This window comes from Phalangium opilio, unplaced genomic scaffold (genome assembly GCF_054372755.1).
Source record: "Phalangium opilio isolate 3A_F unplaced genomic scaffold, DU_Popi_V2 ptg000013l_1, whole genome shotgun sequence".
Taxonomy (NCBI): Eukaryota; Metazoa; Arthropoda; class Arachnida; order Opiliones; family Phalangiidae; genus Phalangium; species Phalangium opilio.
The window spans coordinates 14,415,634-14,433,150 of record NW_028324148.1 but is presented as its reverse complement, the minus strand read 5'-3'; the positions used below and the strand labels follow the sequence as shown (position 1 = coordinate 14,433,150).

The following is a 17,517-nucleotide window of genomic DNA, read 5'->3' as shown; positions in this document are numbered from 1 at the left end:
AAAACGGATACTGCAATTGTAGTTCTACCTAAAGAAATGTGCTTTTAAACTTGACCATTCCCGCTTAAGGCTTAACCGATGATTTAAATACAAAAATCTCTTGGAAAATAACTCTTTAAAATTCTTATTTAATACTAATGTTTCGATTCAGTTGATTTATTGCACTATAATAACAATTATGATTCTCCCTAATTATTTTATAGGGAAGAAATCACTAAATGATTGTAGAATAATACTACAAGCCCCTTGCACTGTTTGAGCTAAAGTAAATAATAATGGACATTATACATATTCCTGGTTATAATTATATGGTTTTTGACTTGATTAAAGTGTGGTTAATTAACTCGCACTCTTTGTAAATTCATTTATCTCCCTGTGGTTGCACCACATCTTACTTTTTTAGCTACGTGTGTTATATCCCACAAGTACCTATATACTCTAGTGTTTGTTTGTTTGTCTGTGTGTTTGTGGTACTAGTGCACACGAAATAACAATAGACTCTATAAGCGGGTTAAGAAAAGTTCCTCAAGCAGCTTCCAACTCGTACTGTGAAGCAATTGTGATGTGGAAGGATGAACATTGGGGCTATCACGTTAGCTTACGACGGATTTCGTGACTTGTATTAAATTGGCAAAGCGTGCACCCTGGGCGTAATAATACACAACGTTAAATGCCAATTTCATTGTATAGTCACAGTCTAAGAGATGTTCACATAATATTCCAGACTTTACAGCCCGTACCACGTCGCATTCGCCTTAACTTCAAAAACTTGTAAACAATACGAGTAGAATAATAATATTTAAATTAAGTTTTGATGTTCACTTGACATGTTTTGCGATCGACGTCAAAGGTATAATATGCAAAACGAATCTCGCACGAGACTAATTCAAGGTATTGTGAAATAGTTACTTATTCTTAATTAATGCTGTTCAAAACGTATTAATAAATATCACGATGCATTAACGACTTCAATCATTTTCTTGATAAAACTAGCTATAGTTAGAGTTCTGAAGAAGGCCTGTGCGTGGCCGTTTTAAAAGACAATGATAAAAAAGTTGTTTCGCTTAACTAATATTAAGGCGACTGAAACTATACTTTCTTCAGTGTTCCTTTAAAGCGTACTTCACATTGTCTAGTGATGTCTATCCCCTCCCCCCTGTTTTAATTCAAAACGAATCACATAAAAACGCGTGTAGGCGAAGCCATTGCCAACAGTACAAGTTCTTCGTTAACTAACCAACAACAAACTCGGGTCGAAACTGTTACACGTCATCCCTTCTCCAGTCTGGTAAGAACATAAAGTTTTTTAAAAAGCGTATTGCTAAGAAGTTGGTAAATCTCTTTCGAACTCTGGTGTGTCTCGACTCTCGAGAGTTAAATTCTAGCTTGATTTTTAGAAGAAAAAATTTAACTATTTTTAAAAATTTATAATAGCCGAAAAACTCGTTTCGTGGTGCGTGTTTCAAACATTTCATTTAATATTAATATAATTATTTCTAGTATTTGAATTTAAATATAGGTTTTTTATTCGGACTAATGAAAGTCCAAAGCTCGTAACATTGCATTGATATTTATTTCTCGAGGAATATAATTCGCCAAAGCGGGTCAATATTTGGTTTGAAATCAAATTGGGAATTTGACTAGAGCTCTGTTTATCTTTCAAGAGAATATCAATAGTTTGTAAGATATGTTCCATAACTACCAATGCTAGAGACTTACTGCTCGAGCTAGTTCGAGAATTGACTACACCAGGTTAATTTTGCTGTCCAATTTCCTAGTTAGTCTGTACTAAGCCTTTAAAGCAAAGGGCGGCTCCGTTGATGCCCCTGAAAGATGCCTTTTCTGCTACACGTTGGCTAAGCTTGCCAAAGGCTAGTTAAACCAAAGGCAGGAACCAATGGGACCTAGTGCATTAGGTCTGATTGGTTCCTGCCTTTGGCAAGGTAAAATTCGTGTCCAGAAGATTAGCCAGCATGCTAGGGGTGATAATGGAGCCGCCTGTTACTTTAACAGCGCCTGACCAGGCGTTGCTTTAAGAGAATCTATGACGTTTCTCCTACGTCACTTCATGAGTTCTAAGCTCCAGTTTGTAACCAGTGACAAAGTTATGGATCATATCTTATAAACTTCTGATAATATTGATAGAGAAAACTGAAAAGCATTGGCGCATTTTTAACTATATATCTTAAATGCCTAAACTATTTTCATTTGACTCGAATTATCCCGGACGCTATTGCGCAGAATCCCAATTATTCAATCGTTTCCAAAATGCTGTTCAAGTACCTCATTGTCCTTGTGATGCTGGTCAAGTTTAGCTACTGCTATATGAAGATTGGTAAATATTAATTTCTAACTGTGTTTGGTTAAAAACTAAAAAGGTAGTCGTAAATGATCCCTCACTATGACAAAACATTATTTATGGGACACCCCCTAAACAACGCCGAGTCTTATGATATACTTTAACGTAGGTTGTAACGAGAAAACGAATGAATTCTGTCCAAATGAGACAATGAAATGTCCGCAGAAAACGAAGGTAGCTTGTGTCTACGGCGAAGTAGACTATTATGATCAAGGTGACTATGTACCAATATCAACAGAACCACCAGCTCCATTGGGACATAAATGTTTCTGTCATTGTAAAGACGGTGACGATTGTAAAGGGTTCGCGTGTCCCAATAATAAACCATACAGATTTTGCAGTCACCAGACTTACGATGTTAATTACGTTAGATTAGGGCTTGAAAGATTTTCCAATGGATTTTGCGACTGCAGAGATACAATTTATCGTTAATGTTATCAGCCTTTGCTTTTCCCCATGCACGTTTTTTTTATTGTTAATTTCAATTCACAATACACACAAGCATGCACGATTTGAATTGAATTGATTTGAAGTAGCTACTAGTTCCGTTGAAAGTAGCAGAGGGAAAGGTAGAATAATACTACAACCAACAAAGCTGTGTATGATAAATTAACTAATGATACATAAATATGAATTGTGTTATTTTTATCTCGATCCAAGTGTGGTTAACTTGCACATTTTGTAAACTGATGTATTTTGAAATATAATAAACTGGTGATTGATATGTTGTTAAAAATATCTTGTTAATTATTCATTTGAAGTTGATTAGAAAAAAATGGAAGAAGTCCATAGCCCCCCCCCCTGAAGTTCTGAAATGTAACAGTGTAGCCGGGCCGTCTACAGTAGATGAAATTTTATTCACAGGTAAGGATCGGAAATGAGACGTGGGGTCACTTCAAATGCCGGAGACGATGATACAATCAAAGACAATACTTAATATTTAGTACTAAAAGCAAATGCACACAGTGTTTCCCTTCAGCCCGTCAAGACATATTTATTAGTTTTTGGGCCGCCCTGAAAGTCCTGAAACCCATCTATGGGATATAGGGGACCAGTGTATTAAATATTACTGAAATCCGTTTTAACTCGCAACGTTATTCCACAATGAAGGTTTTCAACCATTCCCGGCAGCCATTTTGAAATATGGTGGAGGATTGAATTATTCCTTAGAGTTCTGAAGAAGGCCTGTGCATGGTCGTTTTAAAAGACAATGATAAAAAAGTTGTATGGTTTAACTAATATTTATGGCGACTGAAACTATACTCTCTTCACTGTTCCTTTAAACCGTACTTCACATTGTCTAGCCATGTCTGCCCCCCCCCACTAATTCAATTCAAAACGTATCACATATAAACGCGTGTAGGCGAAGCAACTGCCAAATGTACAAGTTCCTCGTTAACCAACCGACAACAAACTCGGGTCGAAACAGTTGCTCGTCATCGCTACTTCTCCAGTCTGGTAAGAACAACTTTAAATTTTTTAAAAAAGCGTATTGCTAAAAAGTTGGTAAATCCTTTTTAAACTTTCATGTCCCGAGAAATATTGCTGATGGATCTTAGAAACTATTACTTAGAATCTTTATCATTTTTGGAGTTAAAATGTAGTTTGATTTTTAGAAGAAAAATTTAACTAATTTTAAAAATTTATAATAGCTTAAGAGCCGAAAAACTCGTTTCGTGGTGCGTGTTTTAAACATTTAATTTAATATTAATATCATTATTTTTAGAATTTGAATTTAAATATAAGTTTTTTATTCGGACTAATGAAGGTCCAAAGCTCGTAACATTTCGTTAATATTTATTTCTCGTGGAGACACCGTTGAATATAATTCGCCAAAGCGGATAAATTTTTGGTTTGAAATCAAATTGGGAATTTTACCATCTTTCAAGATAACATCATAGGTTTATAATATAGATGTTCCATAAGTATGACAATACCTATACTTCTTAATGCTACTGAGAGACTTACAGCTCGAGCTAGCTAGTTCGAGGGAGAACGACGGAAGCGAGAATTGAAGTCCTACACTCGGTGGTGGTTAATTTTACAGGACCAAGTTCCATCTAGTCCTATTTAATTTATACTACGCCTTTGAGAGCGCCTCACCAGGCGTTGCTTTACGAGATCAATCTATGACCTACGTCACTTCATGACAAACTCTCAGTAACCAATGACAAACTTATGGAACTCATGATAATACCGATAGAGAAAACTGAAAAGCCTTGGCGCATTTTTAATTATTTTTGTTTAATGTCTAAACTATTCTCATTTGACTCTAATTACCCCAGAATTCCAATTACTCAATCCTTTCCAAAAATGCTGTTCAAGTACCTCATTGTCTTTGTGATGTTGGTCAAGCTTAGCTACTGCTATACCATCAAGATTGGTAAATATTAATTTCTAACTGCATTTCGTTAAAAACTGGGCCGGATTGAGCAATTTTGCACCAAGGGCCCGAGATACTATGCGCCGAAAAAAAGGAACAATAAATGTTGCTAGGACAGGGGGGATAGTTTAACTCAATGCGCCCCCAACAAGGTTTGAACCCGGGGGCCGGCGCCCCCCCCCCTAATCCAATCCGGCCTCGGTTAAAAACTAAGAAGATTGTCGTAGATGACCCCCTCACTATGACAAAACATTATTTATGGGACACCCCCTAAAAAACGCTGAGTCTCACGGTATACTTCATCGCAGGTTGTCGCGAGAAAACGAATGAATTCTGTCCAAATGAGACAATGAAATGTCCGCAGAAAACGAAGGTAAAATGCCTCTACAAGCAAGTTTTTGATTTTGGAGATGAAAGTGACGTCTATGTACCAACAGAAGCACCAGCTCCATTGGTACATCAATGTTTCTGTCATTGTAAAGATGATGACCATTGTAAAGGGTTCGCGTGCCCCAATAATGAACCATACAGATTTTGCAGTCACAACGTTATCCAAATTAATTACGTAAGATTAGATCTTGAAAAATATTCCAATGGATTTTGCGACTGCAGAGATAGCAAATATAGTTAATGTTATCGGCCTTTGCTTTTCCCCATGCACACGGTTCTCCATGCACGTTTTTTATTGCAAAATACTGTTTTCAATTCACAATACACCCAAGCATTCACGGTTTGAATTGAATTGAATTGATTTGAAGTAGTTACTATTTCCGTTGAAAGTAGCAGAGGGAAAGGCTCTAGATAATGGTAGAATAATACTACAACCAAATAGGCCTATATAACAACATATATTAATTATGTTATTTTTGACTTGATCAAAGTGTGGTTAAATTGCACGTTTTGTAAATTGATGTATTTTGAATTATAATAAAGTGGTTAAAAATATTTGTCAATTATTCATTTGAAGTAGATTAGATAAAATGGAATTAGACCATAGACCTCTCGATGCACTGAAATGTACTTTTCGTATGAACACTATAATAACTATAATAACAGTTTCACAATCCATTACGAATTCCATACGCGATTAGTTTTGAAAATCCATGCCAGTGACGTCACCTGTATTTCCTGCCAGGCGAATTAGAAAACATAAAATTTGTTTACGTGTGTAAGGCAGTACAGTTGTAATGTTTTTATGATTAAGCACGCGTACGAATAAGTTGACTGCTTACAGTATCGGGGTACATGAGCAGGATACCGCTTAGGTTGTAGTTGTTTAACAAAAGGGCCGGAGCTTAACGTTGCGTATTATTCCGCCCGCCGTGATTAGGTCAGTTTCGTTAACGTTACCTCAATTTCTTCGTTGTTCCTTTGAACAATTCAATTGCTACATGTTTTTGTTATCATTGTCACCATCCTTGGATTTATTTAAAAAAATAGAAACAATCCATAAAAGAGCATAACGTAACGTTGCAGTTTCACATGTGGCTTTAAAAACGAACCCAATTATCGTCACAGCTTCCCAATTCAAGTAAGTGCGCTCGGCCATTTAACATGCCAACAGGGATAGGTTTAATTTTAGAAGTAGGAATGGAGAACAGAGTAACGTGGGCGCGCGTCAAAGTCCCGGACCCCCTTCCACGGGACGGGGGGGGGTATGAAAGAAGAGGCGGGTGGGTCATAGCGACAGAGGTAACCGGAATTACGTATTTTTCGCCGTCCCCATCAGCAACGTCATCAAAACGTATAGTTTAAGTGAGAAAATAAGATATAATTTAAACTTTTCGTTACGTGTTGGAGGGAGGGGCTCTATACTGGGTGCTATGAGTCGGAATAACTGAAGTAAATACTAACCGTTAGACTCCATTCCTACTTCTAAAATTAAATCTATCCCTGATGCCAATTACTCCAATATATTTTAGTAATTAAATTCTATCCTAAGTTCGCTGGAAAAATTTTGTTAAAGGAAAAGTTCAGATAACATAACATTATATAACTTAAAATAACGGCCTTTATCTAAATATAAAAGGAAAAATATTGAAAAAATAAAATTAATGATGATTAGCATTCAATTAGTCTTAGAAACAATCAAGGACTACCGCGCGTCTCGCCATATTGGATTAGGGATTGGTTGAATTCTCACAGTCTGAGAAAGGTAAGGGGTAAGTGGTTCGATTTAGCAGACGCCACTAAAACAATGGCGGGTGGCACAGTAGTCCTTGATTATTTTTAAGACTAATTAAATGCTAATTATCATATTGTAATAAGAGATCATTATTTATTTTTTTAATATTTTTCCTACAATATTTAGAAAAAGGCCGGTTTTTTTGTTCAATCAAGTAAAATGCAGTTCAAGTATGTCTTATTCGTTCTGATGCTGGTCAAGCTTAATTACGGTAAGTGTATCTAACTTCAATATAACACATAAGTGAAGTCTAAACCAACAAATCAGCTGGGGCGAATTTCATATTGTAGATTCTAATTCTAAAGCTATTTAAACGCAAAAACTTTACCGCCCTAAGTTTTAAGGCTAAAAAAGTGTAACCATGACCAGATTTTGAAAATATAAGCTTACAGGCGGTGAAGAATTCACTAGCTAAATCATAAATTTATAAGACATGTTCCATAAGTATGGATGTACTTCCTATACTTCTCTCTAGAAGCTGCCAAGGCCTTACTCACTGACACACCCGAGAGGTCACGTATCCAGTCGTACTATAACTTCTTGAAGAACTTGGGAAATGGCTTGCAAAAGGACACATTGAGCAACCTATTTAATTGTAATTATTTTTCTCATATGTTGTAACTTAATAGGTTTTTGGTTTATGTTTTTAACCAGAGTTACAAAAAGACACATGAGTTGAAACTAATTTACAACTCATGAAAGTTATACCTTAAAAGAATGGTATTTTTTTAAATATAACAAGAATTAAATATTAAAAACAATTAAATGATCTCTTATTATAATATGATCATTAGTACATCTAATTAGTCTTAAAAATAATCAAGGACTACTGTATCTCCATCCGCCATTGGTTTAGTGGCGTCTGCTAAATCGAACCTCTTACCCATACGGGATTGGTTGAATTCTAACAGGCTAAGAGAGGTAAGGGGAGCTTCGATTTAGCAGACGCCACTGAACCAATAGCATCGCGGTAGTCCTCGTTTTCAAGGCTAATTACCTGCAAATTAATTTGAAATAAGAGATAATTTTTTTAATATTTAAGGTATAATCAAGAAGTGATATCAAGTTTATTAGGGAGAAGGTAAGGATTCCTAAGTATTCGCGCGCGCCATAGTCCTAGTCCCCCTTTCAAAATACAAGGGGTCACGTAAAAGGAGGCCCCGGGCTATTTCGCAGCCTCTCCTCAGTCGGAAATTACTTAATTTTCGTCATTCGCGTCGCGATGACGTGCGTTTTCAAGAACCAATGAGATGCTGGCTGTAATTTAGAGGCGGGGATTAACTCAGGATCTGCGTTTGGACTGCTGGAGATAAAGAGCTGGAAATGTGGCGAATTTATACCTTCTCCCTAGTAAACTAGATATCACTTCTTGGTATAATGTTTTGTTACTTAGTCTTTTCCATTAAAAACACCAAAAGGAAAAATCATAGAACTGAATAACCCTGATTAAATTGAAAAATTTACAATAATTTTATAAATATAACTTAATCATTTCACCAGCAGGATGTAGGAGGTGTAGCGAGACGCAGCGAAGGGGCAGAAGCGTAAACATAATTGAAGATAATAATAGCAATGTTGATGATAAAAACAAGTCACGAAAATAATTTCGTGGTAGCTACGTGTGAGTGTCGAAAGGGGGCACGTAATTTTCCATCTCGTCACTGTTTTGAATTATTTTTGATAATATAACTGATGCACTTCACAAAATACAATTGTTCCATTAATATGCACGAAATGAGTCTATTAGTAATTAACTTTGTGAATTAATGTATCTTAAAATATAATAAACTTGTTATTATTAGAGTATAATCTTAAAAATAGTTATCTGATTTTTTTGTTGAAAAATCGACTTCTAAAAATCTTCAATTCTGATGAGTTTAAATGTTGAAATAATTTCATTTTAAAGATAGTTCAAGATCGATATTTATTGTTTCAACTTTAAGAGCATTTTTTTATTCTGTGTGCGGGAAGCCATTTTTAGGTATACGCGTGCACAGAGTGGTTGAGGTGAACAATTTCGGCTAAATTACTTCTGTGGCTGGGAAACTACAGTCTAAGGAGTGCCCAGTTCACACGCTGTTGGGGCTTAACGTCCGAGTCATTTCAATAGACCCAACCAACAAATCTTTTGAATTTTTATAACGGCACAGATCTCGTTCTTGGGTTTTGAGGCGAGAAAGGGATAACCTGATTGGCTTGATTTTGTCATGCGCAGAACCGGTTTTACCCCAAGAATCAGACTCTAATCCAATCAGAAAAATAAGAGATTTATTTTCGTCGCTCAACTTCGTCACGTGATTCTATCCCTTAGATGGAGACGAGACCAAACCAGCTGGTATATTTGTTGGTTGGGTCTATTGGGCATACGTCACATTCGCATAATTTCAAAAAAATCATTTCATAAACAATATGAGAAGAAAAACATTATTTAAATTACGTTTGCGAGACTGTTAAAGGCATCGTGAAATAGTTTCTAGTTAATATTCACGCGGTTTCATCATTACGTGAAAAAACGTATTGTTTGAGAAAACTGGGTTTTACTGGCGTTTTCGTTTATTCAAGATGGCTGCTTTCTTAAAAATGAACTTACTTCTTCCCATCACTCGAAATTTAATAAATTAAGGAGAAATTTTAGGTTGGTTTTGAAATATTTACCTTCGTCACTGTTCCTTTAAATTAACCGTACTTGTCATTGTCTAGTCATGTCTATCCCCTCGCCACTTTTTTAGCCACATCGTAGTATACGATGAGGCTCTTAGTTTGATCTGCCCTGTTGTCATTCTCGTAGTAGTAGTAGTAGTGCCACAGTCCTGCCTTAGGCAGTATCATAGATATATCGTTCGTCATTTTTGAACGTCGAGAAAATATTTTTCCTTTTAGTTAACGTTACATTTCACAGGTGGAGTTTTAAACTTGATACAGGGAAGAGATTATATTTTTTAAATTTTCTTCCACTACGGAGAATCGAACCGCGGACCTATCGCTCGCCAGCCCAGTACTAAGCAGCCTCGCCTAAAACCGCTTGCTAAGAAACGCTCGCGAATAGAGGACTAGTCTCGGAGAGTTTGTCAGAGACAGGGTCCCCTTCCCCTCTCTCTCTATCTCTTCAACTAGGAGCCATGATCTTATTTGAGGCAAGGAGATATAACTTCGCGGTAGGAGACGCAAAAAGTATATTACATAAATTTTAACCGACCGGGAAGAAGTTTTCCAATTGATCTCGTTGTTCTAATTTACGTACTTTACGATCATACGATGTGGCTAATATTTTTGTCTTGACAAACTTGTTTCAAAAGCAATCACACAAAAACGCGTGTAGGTGAAGCCATTGCCAACTGTACAAGTTACTCGTCAAGTAACCAACGACAAACTCTCTCCGAAACTGTTCATCGTCATCGCTTCTCTAGACTGGTAAGTACAGCGTTAAGTGTACTGGCTAGAAATTTGAACCCTCGGCCTCACGAGACATATTGGTGATAAATCTCTAAAGCTGACCGAACACGTATCAATTTTCGCTAAAATTGACGGTTTTTTCGTTCATTTTAGTTGATATCAACTAAATTGAGGATCAATATTGATGGTTGACCGCAGTAGACTCAAGTCTACTGCGGTCGACATCAACTTCGATTGATGAGGCAACTAGCCAATTAGGAAACGTCTAATCACGTGCTTAGATGCTGAGGCAGCAATATGGCGAACTCTTTATGCGCAATAACTCGTAGTTTTGTTTGATATTAGTATAAAAATATGGGGAAAAATGAAAAAGGTATAACCAAGAAGTCCAAGAATGAGTGGAAGGAGCACGAGAAGATAGTTGTAGATTTTTATATGAGTTCATAAATATTGTAGATAAAAAATATAGCGCGTGTTGGATGCCAGCAAGACTTGGCTATTGGATAGTTAGATCTTGTGCTCTATATAAATATTATAAGCTATCCTTTTTCAGTACATATCCAAATGCTTGTAAATAATATCACAATATTTAGATCATATGCCACTTTGGAATCGAAGGTATGAAGGTCATTTTAATAGTTTTAAAACAGACTACTTTAGGAAACTTAGTTCAATTGCTAGGGCAAGATGGCTAGGACCAGGCGTATACAGGTACCACAAATGATTTAACTTATCTTTATAGTGTGCATGACATATAAAGCCTAATATTATCGTATGGCCATCTCAACAAACAGCATCAATATTGATAAGGTTGAGGACTGTGTTTTCGCGCTTCTTATCAACGTCAACTACCAATGTGATTGACATTGGCCAAAATGGTTGATACGTGTTCGGTCAGCTTAAAAGGTTACAAATCCTTGTCGATTTGAACTATTCGAAATCTAAACAACCACTCTAATATTTGTAATAAAACTCTTATTAGAATTTTGAAAGAAAAATTATACAAATTAATAAAATTTTCTGAAAAAGAACGAGAGATTGTATCGAGGGGTCGGACGTTTAGGAAAAAGCGTACGGGATTTCGAAATCTTATTTGATTTCTTCGGATTTCATTTGATTTCTTCGGATTTCATTTGATTTCTTCGGATTTCATTTGATTTCTTCGGATTTCATTTGATTTCTTCGGATTTCATTTGATTTCTTCGGATTTCATTTGATTTCTTCGGATTTCATTTGATTTCTTCGGATTTCATTTGATTTCTTCGGATTTCATTTGATTTCTTCGGATTTCATTTGATTTCTTCGGATTTCATTTGATTTCTTCGGATTTCATTTGATTTCGTCGGATTTCATTTGATTTCGTCGGATTTCATTTCATTTCGTCGGATTTTGTTTGATTTTAGAACTCGATAAAATCCAATGGATTTCATCGAATTTTGAGATTTTTCCCGTGATTTCGTCTGATTTTGAATTTCGTGAACTTTGTAATGGATTTCACGATTTCTTTACTGATTTTGTGATTTCGCTTCTGATTTCATGATTTCTTTGTTGATTTTGTGATTTGTTTTTACTGATTTTATGATTTCTTTACGGATTTTGTGATTTCATTGCTGATTTTGGATTTTTTACTTGATTTCGAAATCAGCATTGATTTCGGAATTCCTAAGTTGGATTTCACGGGTAGCGTACGGGATTTCATGAATGACCGACCCTTCGGATTGTATTTCTGAAAACACGCTTAAAATTGTCGTTTTGTGGCGCGTGAAGTTCCGTGAACTTTTAAACATTTCAATGAAATTTTAATTTATATTGGGCTAAATCTAAACTAATAAAATTTTAATGTTTTCTTAATATTGGAAGATCGTGACATTTCACCAACGGTTAAGAATAATTTGTCACATTAACGCACCAATTTTGCGTGAAAAAAATTAATCCAAACGCACCTTTTAAGCAATTTTAAACACAGTCCTTTTCGAAGCATCCTATATAGGCTTTTGACTTAAAAGTGTTCAATTTCAGAACATTGGAAGAAAAAAAATGTTGTTCAAGTATTTCTTTGTCATTCTGGTACTGGTCAAGCTTAATTGCGGTCAAAGGGACAAGGAAAACCGTAAGTATATCTATAAATCAAAGTCCTGACAGACTGACTGATAATCAACGCCCAGCCCAAACCGCTTGCCCTAGAAGGCTGAAAATTTGCAGGAACGTTACTCGTAAGTAGTAGGCGCGTACTAAGAAAGATTTTTCTAATCCGCCGCCATCTTAAAAATGGTGCCCAGAAATGTAAAAACTCTTTTCTATGTAACCAAGTACGTGCGTTTCAATCGATTTCACAGATATTTAGTACACGGGTTTCCCTTAACCTATAGACGGACTGAATGGTCTCTTGGGTTCGATTTGTCGCCATCTTTTTAAATGGCGGCCAAAAACTAAAAAACCCTTCTTTATGGAATAATGTCCGCGTGAAAGGTAATAAAAAATGTCCCGACGGGCAACGCCGAGTGCCTTCGCTCCTAGGGTGTATACAAAAATATTAGTCATCAGTAAAATCAACCCATTCTTTGTATCATTTTGATGGAAGTTCTTATTACACGCGAGCGACGCCCCGTGTAACAGCTAGTTTAAGTATATATGTAAGCAGAAGCCCCAGAAAAAAACCATTTAAAGATTTCAAGTTGAAGAAATCTTCGTAATCCTGGTGGTAACTTTACGAAACAAGGCCCTTTTTCTCTACAGAAGCTGCCGAGGCCTTGTTCGCGGACAGACCCGAGAGGTCTTTTATCCAGTCGTACATTAACTTTTTGAAGAGCTTGGGTTATGGCATGCAAAAATACATATTAAACCAACTGCTTCAATGTAATTATTTTTCCCTTATTTATTTTATACATGTTTTCAATCAGAGGTAGAAAAACACACGTATAAGTTGTAACTTTACTATAGTTTCATAAATAGAGCCTAATTATTTCAACAGCAGGATGCAGGAGGTGTAGCGAAACGCAGCGAAGAGGCAGAAGCGTGAACATGATTGAAGATAACAATAGCAATGTTGATGATAAAAACAAGTCACGAAAATAATTTCGTAGTAGCTACGTGTGAGTGTCGGAGGGGGGGCATGTAATTTTCTATCTCGTCCATGTTTTGATTTATTTTTCATGATAATTATGCACAGTGTAAAGGCACTTCGCAAAATACAATTGTTTCATTTAGATATACGAAAGTATTTTATTAGTAACTTGCACGTTTGTGAAATAATATATTTTTAATTATAATAAACTTGTAATTGGAAAGCGAATACTTTAAAAATTATTGATGTATAAATGACACTTTTAAAGTTGATAAAGAATGGTCAAAAAGCAAGAAGGTAGGTTTATAATGAACTTGCTAAGCTACCCGTCGCTGCTTGGATGTTAAAGGGAGTGAAACCACCGAGAGGTTCCTGTCCGTGTAGGAACCCTATATATTCCTTGGCCCACTTATATGAATAATGAATATCAGCATATTGCTTTTTTAGAAACTAACCTTTTTAACAACTTTCAAATCGAATAAAACGATTCTAAATTAGGGGTTATTCATAAAGTGTTTGTTAGGGAGCAAAATTAGGACCCGTTCTTAAGGGGCTTATCCAACTCCGTCCCAACCTCGAGAAGAACTCTAGCAAGTCACTTCTACTATCAACCTTCACCTAGTGTTATTGATTGATTAACAATGCATTTTGGTTGAATTGGGTAACGATTGTGACTGTGAATAAAGAACAACATACTCACTAACTAACTAACAAACGAACAACCTATTGCGTGTATAAGTGTGCAGTTTTAATTATTTGGGTCAGAAACTGACAGAGCAAAAAAGGTGAAATATTTCAGAGCCTGAATTATTTTGTGTAAATGAAATGTCCAACGATTCTGAGGACGACGTGTTTACCCTGAGACGAGAAGCATTTGTTATCCATACATATATAGACTGGGTTATCTACACGAGAACAATAACCGAGTTATATGGGGTTGGAATTCAGGAAAGTAACCTGACCCTTCTCCATTGAACCGAGCATGACCTAACGTTACCTGAACCTTAGCTTAACCAAACCTAAACCCAAACAATACCTAAACCTTAGCTTAACCAAACCTAAACCCAAACAATACCTAAACCTTAGCTTAACCAAACCTAAACCCAAAAAAATACCTAAACCTTAGCTTAACCAAACCTAAACCCAAAAAAATACCTAAACCTTAGCTTAACCAAACCTAAACCCAAGCTTAACCAAACCTAAACCAAAAAAATACCTAAACCTTAGCTTAACCAAACCTAAACCAAAAAAATACCTAAACCTTAGCTTAACCAAACCTAAACCCAAACAATACCTAAACCTTAGCTTAACCAAACCTAAACCCAAACAATACCTAAACCAAACCTAACCTAACAAAACCTAAATCTAATTTTAATTAACTTCACCTAACACACCTTGAATACCATGGGGTACTGTCAGATTGCCGTCTCATCTCCTAAATGGGCTTTCCTCTAATTAAAAAATTAGAACAATTTTGTCTGCTCGGATATCTAAACCAAGCTGTACACTGTATATAGCAGGTATCAAGCATTGTCGGAATAAAGTGCGAGCGAAGACAGTTGTTCGTGTCTGTACAAATACAAATAGTACGAATGGAACAGATAAAGCAAATAGAGAAGACATACATTACGGTCTATATATATACAACACGAAAGACAGGGCTAAAATTTCTTCACTTCGCAAGAGTGGGGACAGTATGAGAGAAGAAAACAGAGTTTAACGCGGGCCGGGCCCCCATACAACCCAACAAACAGTACATCAACTTTGCCCAACTCAGCTAAATTACTCTTCATTGTTGAAGACTCGACAAGCTGACAACCCAAAGAACTTTTTAGTTCCGACTCTAACTCAATCGTTTCGTTGAACTAATACAATTATACTTATTGGGGGAGTCCACCTTATTCCCGATGCGTGTGCCGAGGCTTAACGCACTATTTTTTAACTGACAAATCAGGCCCAAAATGATGCTTGGTTCGCTTCAAAGACGAACAAATTGAAACGTTTATACTGTTAAGCAGACGATGCATCATTTTGAACCAGATTGGCCAGTTAAAAATCGCTCGTTAAGCCTTGGCACACGCATCGGGAATAAATCAGATTGTTGTTTTTAAGGTATGAAGTCTAATCATCTAATTAAGTAACCAGTAATTAATTAAACCCTCGATTATTTCAATGCCATTATACAATTTGAGAGCTCATATATATGCATACATTGTGCACACCATTAAGCCAAATTTGAAACTAAATACATTTAGAAACGTTACATCTAGAGGGCGCTACGACACATCTCTTAATGAAACAAACAATACGTAATGAAGGGGCGTGTCGGGAACTATATTTTTAAGTAGCAGTATTTCTATTTCGTTCAGTAGTGATTGGGCAATATCACGTGACTGAAAGCGTGGAACGACATCTCGACGTGGATTCAACAGAAATGAAAATGCACTGATAACGCTACGAAATTCAAGCATGCCCAGTAGAGCTCTATTTAATGAAAGATGAGCATATTATGGACCCCGTCCCTACAAACACATTGTACTGACCATCCCTTTAATATCCCTACATAATAAGATAATCTGATTATATCGTTAGTTGACGGTGAACCTTTGGTCATTTTGATCTTATCCAACTTTACAGGGAAGTATGGCGCTTACCCCTGGCCCTATATATCGAACTATCGGAACTAAAAAAAAAGGAAGAAAAGAATCCGATTTCGGGACTGTCGAAATCAATCGCGCAAACGACATGAAAACTAGCGCAGCGCCCCCTATACCCACCATTTCTTTCTTTTCTTTCAGTGATCCCTTGAAAAGTAGTAGTCAAGAAACTTTCTTGCCACCTCATCTCGAAAAGAGAATTGAAGACTTAAGTAACCCCAATTACAATAAGTATGACAATACAAACATTAGTGTGTAACCAGGGATAGATTTAATTTTAGAAGTAGGAATGGAGTCTAACGGTTAGTATTTACTTCAGTTATTCCGACTCATAGACCATCCAGTATAGAGCCCCTCCCTCTAACACGTAATAACGAAAAGTTTAAATTATCTTATTGGCTGGCTCACTTAAACTACGTTTTGATGAGGATAGATTTAATTTTAGAAGTAGAAATGGAGTCTAACGGTTAGTATTTACTTCAGTTATTCCGACTCATAGACCACCCAGTATAGTCTGGGAGCCCCTCCCTCCAACACGTAATAACGAAAAGTTTAAATTATCTTATTGGCTGCTCACTTAAACTAAGTTTTGATGAATGACGTTGCTGACGGGGACGGTGGGGAAAAATACGTAATTCCATTTTACCTCTGTCGCTCGCTATGAGCCGCCTCTTCTTTCATACCCCACTCCGTCCCGTGGAAGGTGGTCCGGGACTATGACGCGCGCCCAGATATTACTCTGTTCTCCATTCCTACTTCTAAAATTAAATCTATCCCTGATCAAGGAAAGGAGTTCCAAAAAGAGAAGTTCATTATAGTACAGTGAGAAATCAATTTCGAGTCCAAAATGTTCCATACTTCTATGACCAATTTTGACGTCCAGGAAACTGTTTACAAGTTATTTACATTGGTGTGCTTTAAGGATGGCCCCTTGATTTTAATTAAGAAACTGAACCCTGAAGGATCAACCTAATTTAATTTAGAGATCATCCCAACTTATAATTGTTAGGTTACTTATGTTGAAGACAAGCACACTCGTTGCCTGGCAGCTAACTCCACCTTTCGGAGGTACTACAGGTCAAAAGTAAAAAGTAAAAACTAAAAAAAAACCAGCTGAGCAAAAAATCCGTCTTGAAATAGGCAGTCTATATTCCAACTATATCGTATGATCCTATTTCATTCTTGCCCATTTTGCAATGGCAATTGCCAAATTGGAAATTCAAACAAAAATTTCTTTTATTTGCTAAATCATTTTTTCTGGTATTTTTTTTTTTTTAGAAATGGTTTTTTTTTCTTTTATGATGGACAAGAAATTTTGAGACATTTTTCGAAATTGGAAAATAATCCACTTTGAAAAGAAGTTGTTCGGAAAAGAAAAATTTTTAGGAAATTTTCCATTTTGCGTAATTTATTATTTAAAGGCTTTAGGTTCGAACTGGAATTCATACAGCTAAAAGGAATTATTGTGTAGACATT

At 36.3% G+C, this 17,517-nt stretch overlaps 3 protein-coding genes and 1 long non-coding RNA gene across 6 annotated transcripts in view; 3 read left to right on the top strand and 1 right to left on the bottom strand.

Annotated features, from left to right (window-relative positions):
• Positions 1–17,517, bottom strand: part of LOC149709417 (protein king tubby 1-like) — a 168,426-nt gene that overhangs the window by 114,953 nt on the left and 35,956 nt on the right. The gene's annotated exons all lie outside the window — the stretch shown is intronic.
• LOC149709420 (uncharacterized) lies at positions 1,243–2,964 on the top strand. Its single transcript, XM_089863564.1, has 3 exons — positions 1,243–1,288; positions 2,242–2,335; positions 2,469–2,964. The coding sequence occupies exons 2-3, from the start codon at positions 2,269–2,271 to the stop codon at positions 2,789–2,791; spliced, it is 390 nt and encodes a 129-aa protein (XP_089719690.1). The 5' UTR covers positions 1,243–1,288; positions 2,242–2,268; the 3' UTR covers positions 2,792–2,964.
• LOC149709419 (uncharacterized) lies at positions 4,663–5,461 on the top strand. The gene is made up of 2 exons (XM_089863557.1): positions 4,663–4,742; positions 5,051–5,461. The coding sequence occupies exons 1-2, from the start codon at positions 4,673–4,675 to the stop codon at positions 5,371–5,373; spliced, it is 393 nt and encodes a 130-aa protein (XP_089719683.1). The 5' UTR covers positions 4,663–4,672; the 3' UTR covers positions 5,374–5,461.
• LOC149709418 (uncharacterized) lies at positions 10,052–13,778 on the top strand. Its single transcript, XR_016381362.1, has 4 exons — positions 10,052–10,338; positions 12,340–12,430; positions 13,057–13,176; positions 13,292–13,778. It is a non-coding gene; the product is annotated as an uncharacterized LOC149709418 (long non-coding RNA).

Excerpts from the sequence above, each read along its gene's own strand:
- LOC149709420 (XM_089863564.1), top strand. The coding sequence starts at position 2,269 with ATGCTGTTCAAGTACCTCATTGTCCTTGTGATGCTGGTCAAGTTTAGC. Across the intron at positions 2,336-2,468 it reads CTACTGCTATATGAAGATTG|GTTGTAACGAGAAAACGAAT; the intron begins GTAAATATTAAT and ends ACTTTAACGTAG.
- LOC149709419 (XM_089863557.1), top strand. The coding sequence starts at position 4,673 with ATGCTGTTCAAGTACCTCATTGTCTTTGTGATGTTGGTCAAGCTTAGC. Across the intron at positions 4,743-5,050 it reads CTGCTATACCATCAAGATTG|GTTGTCGCGAGAAAACGAAT; the intron begins GTAAATATTAAT and ends ACTTCATCGCAG.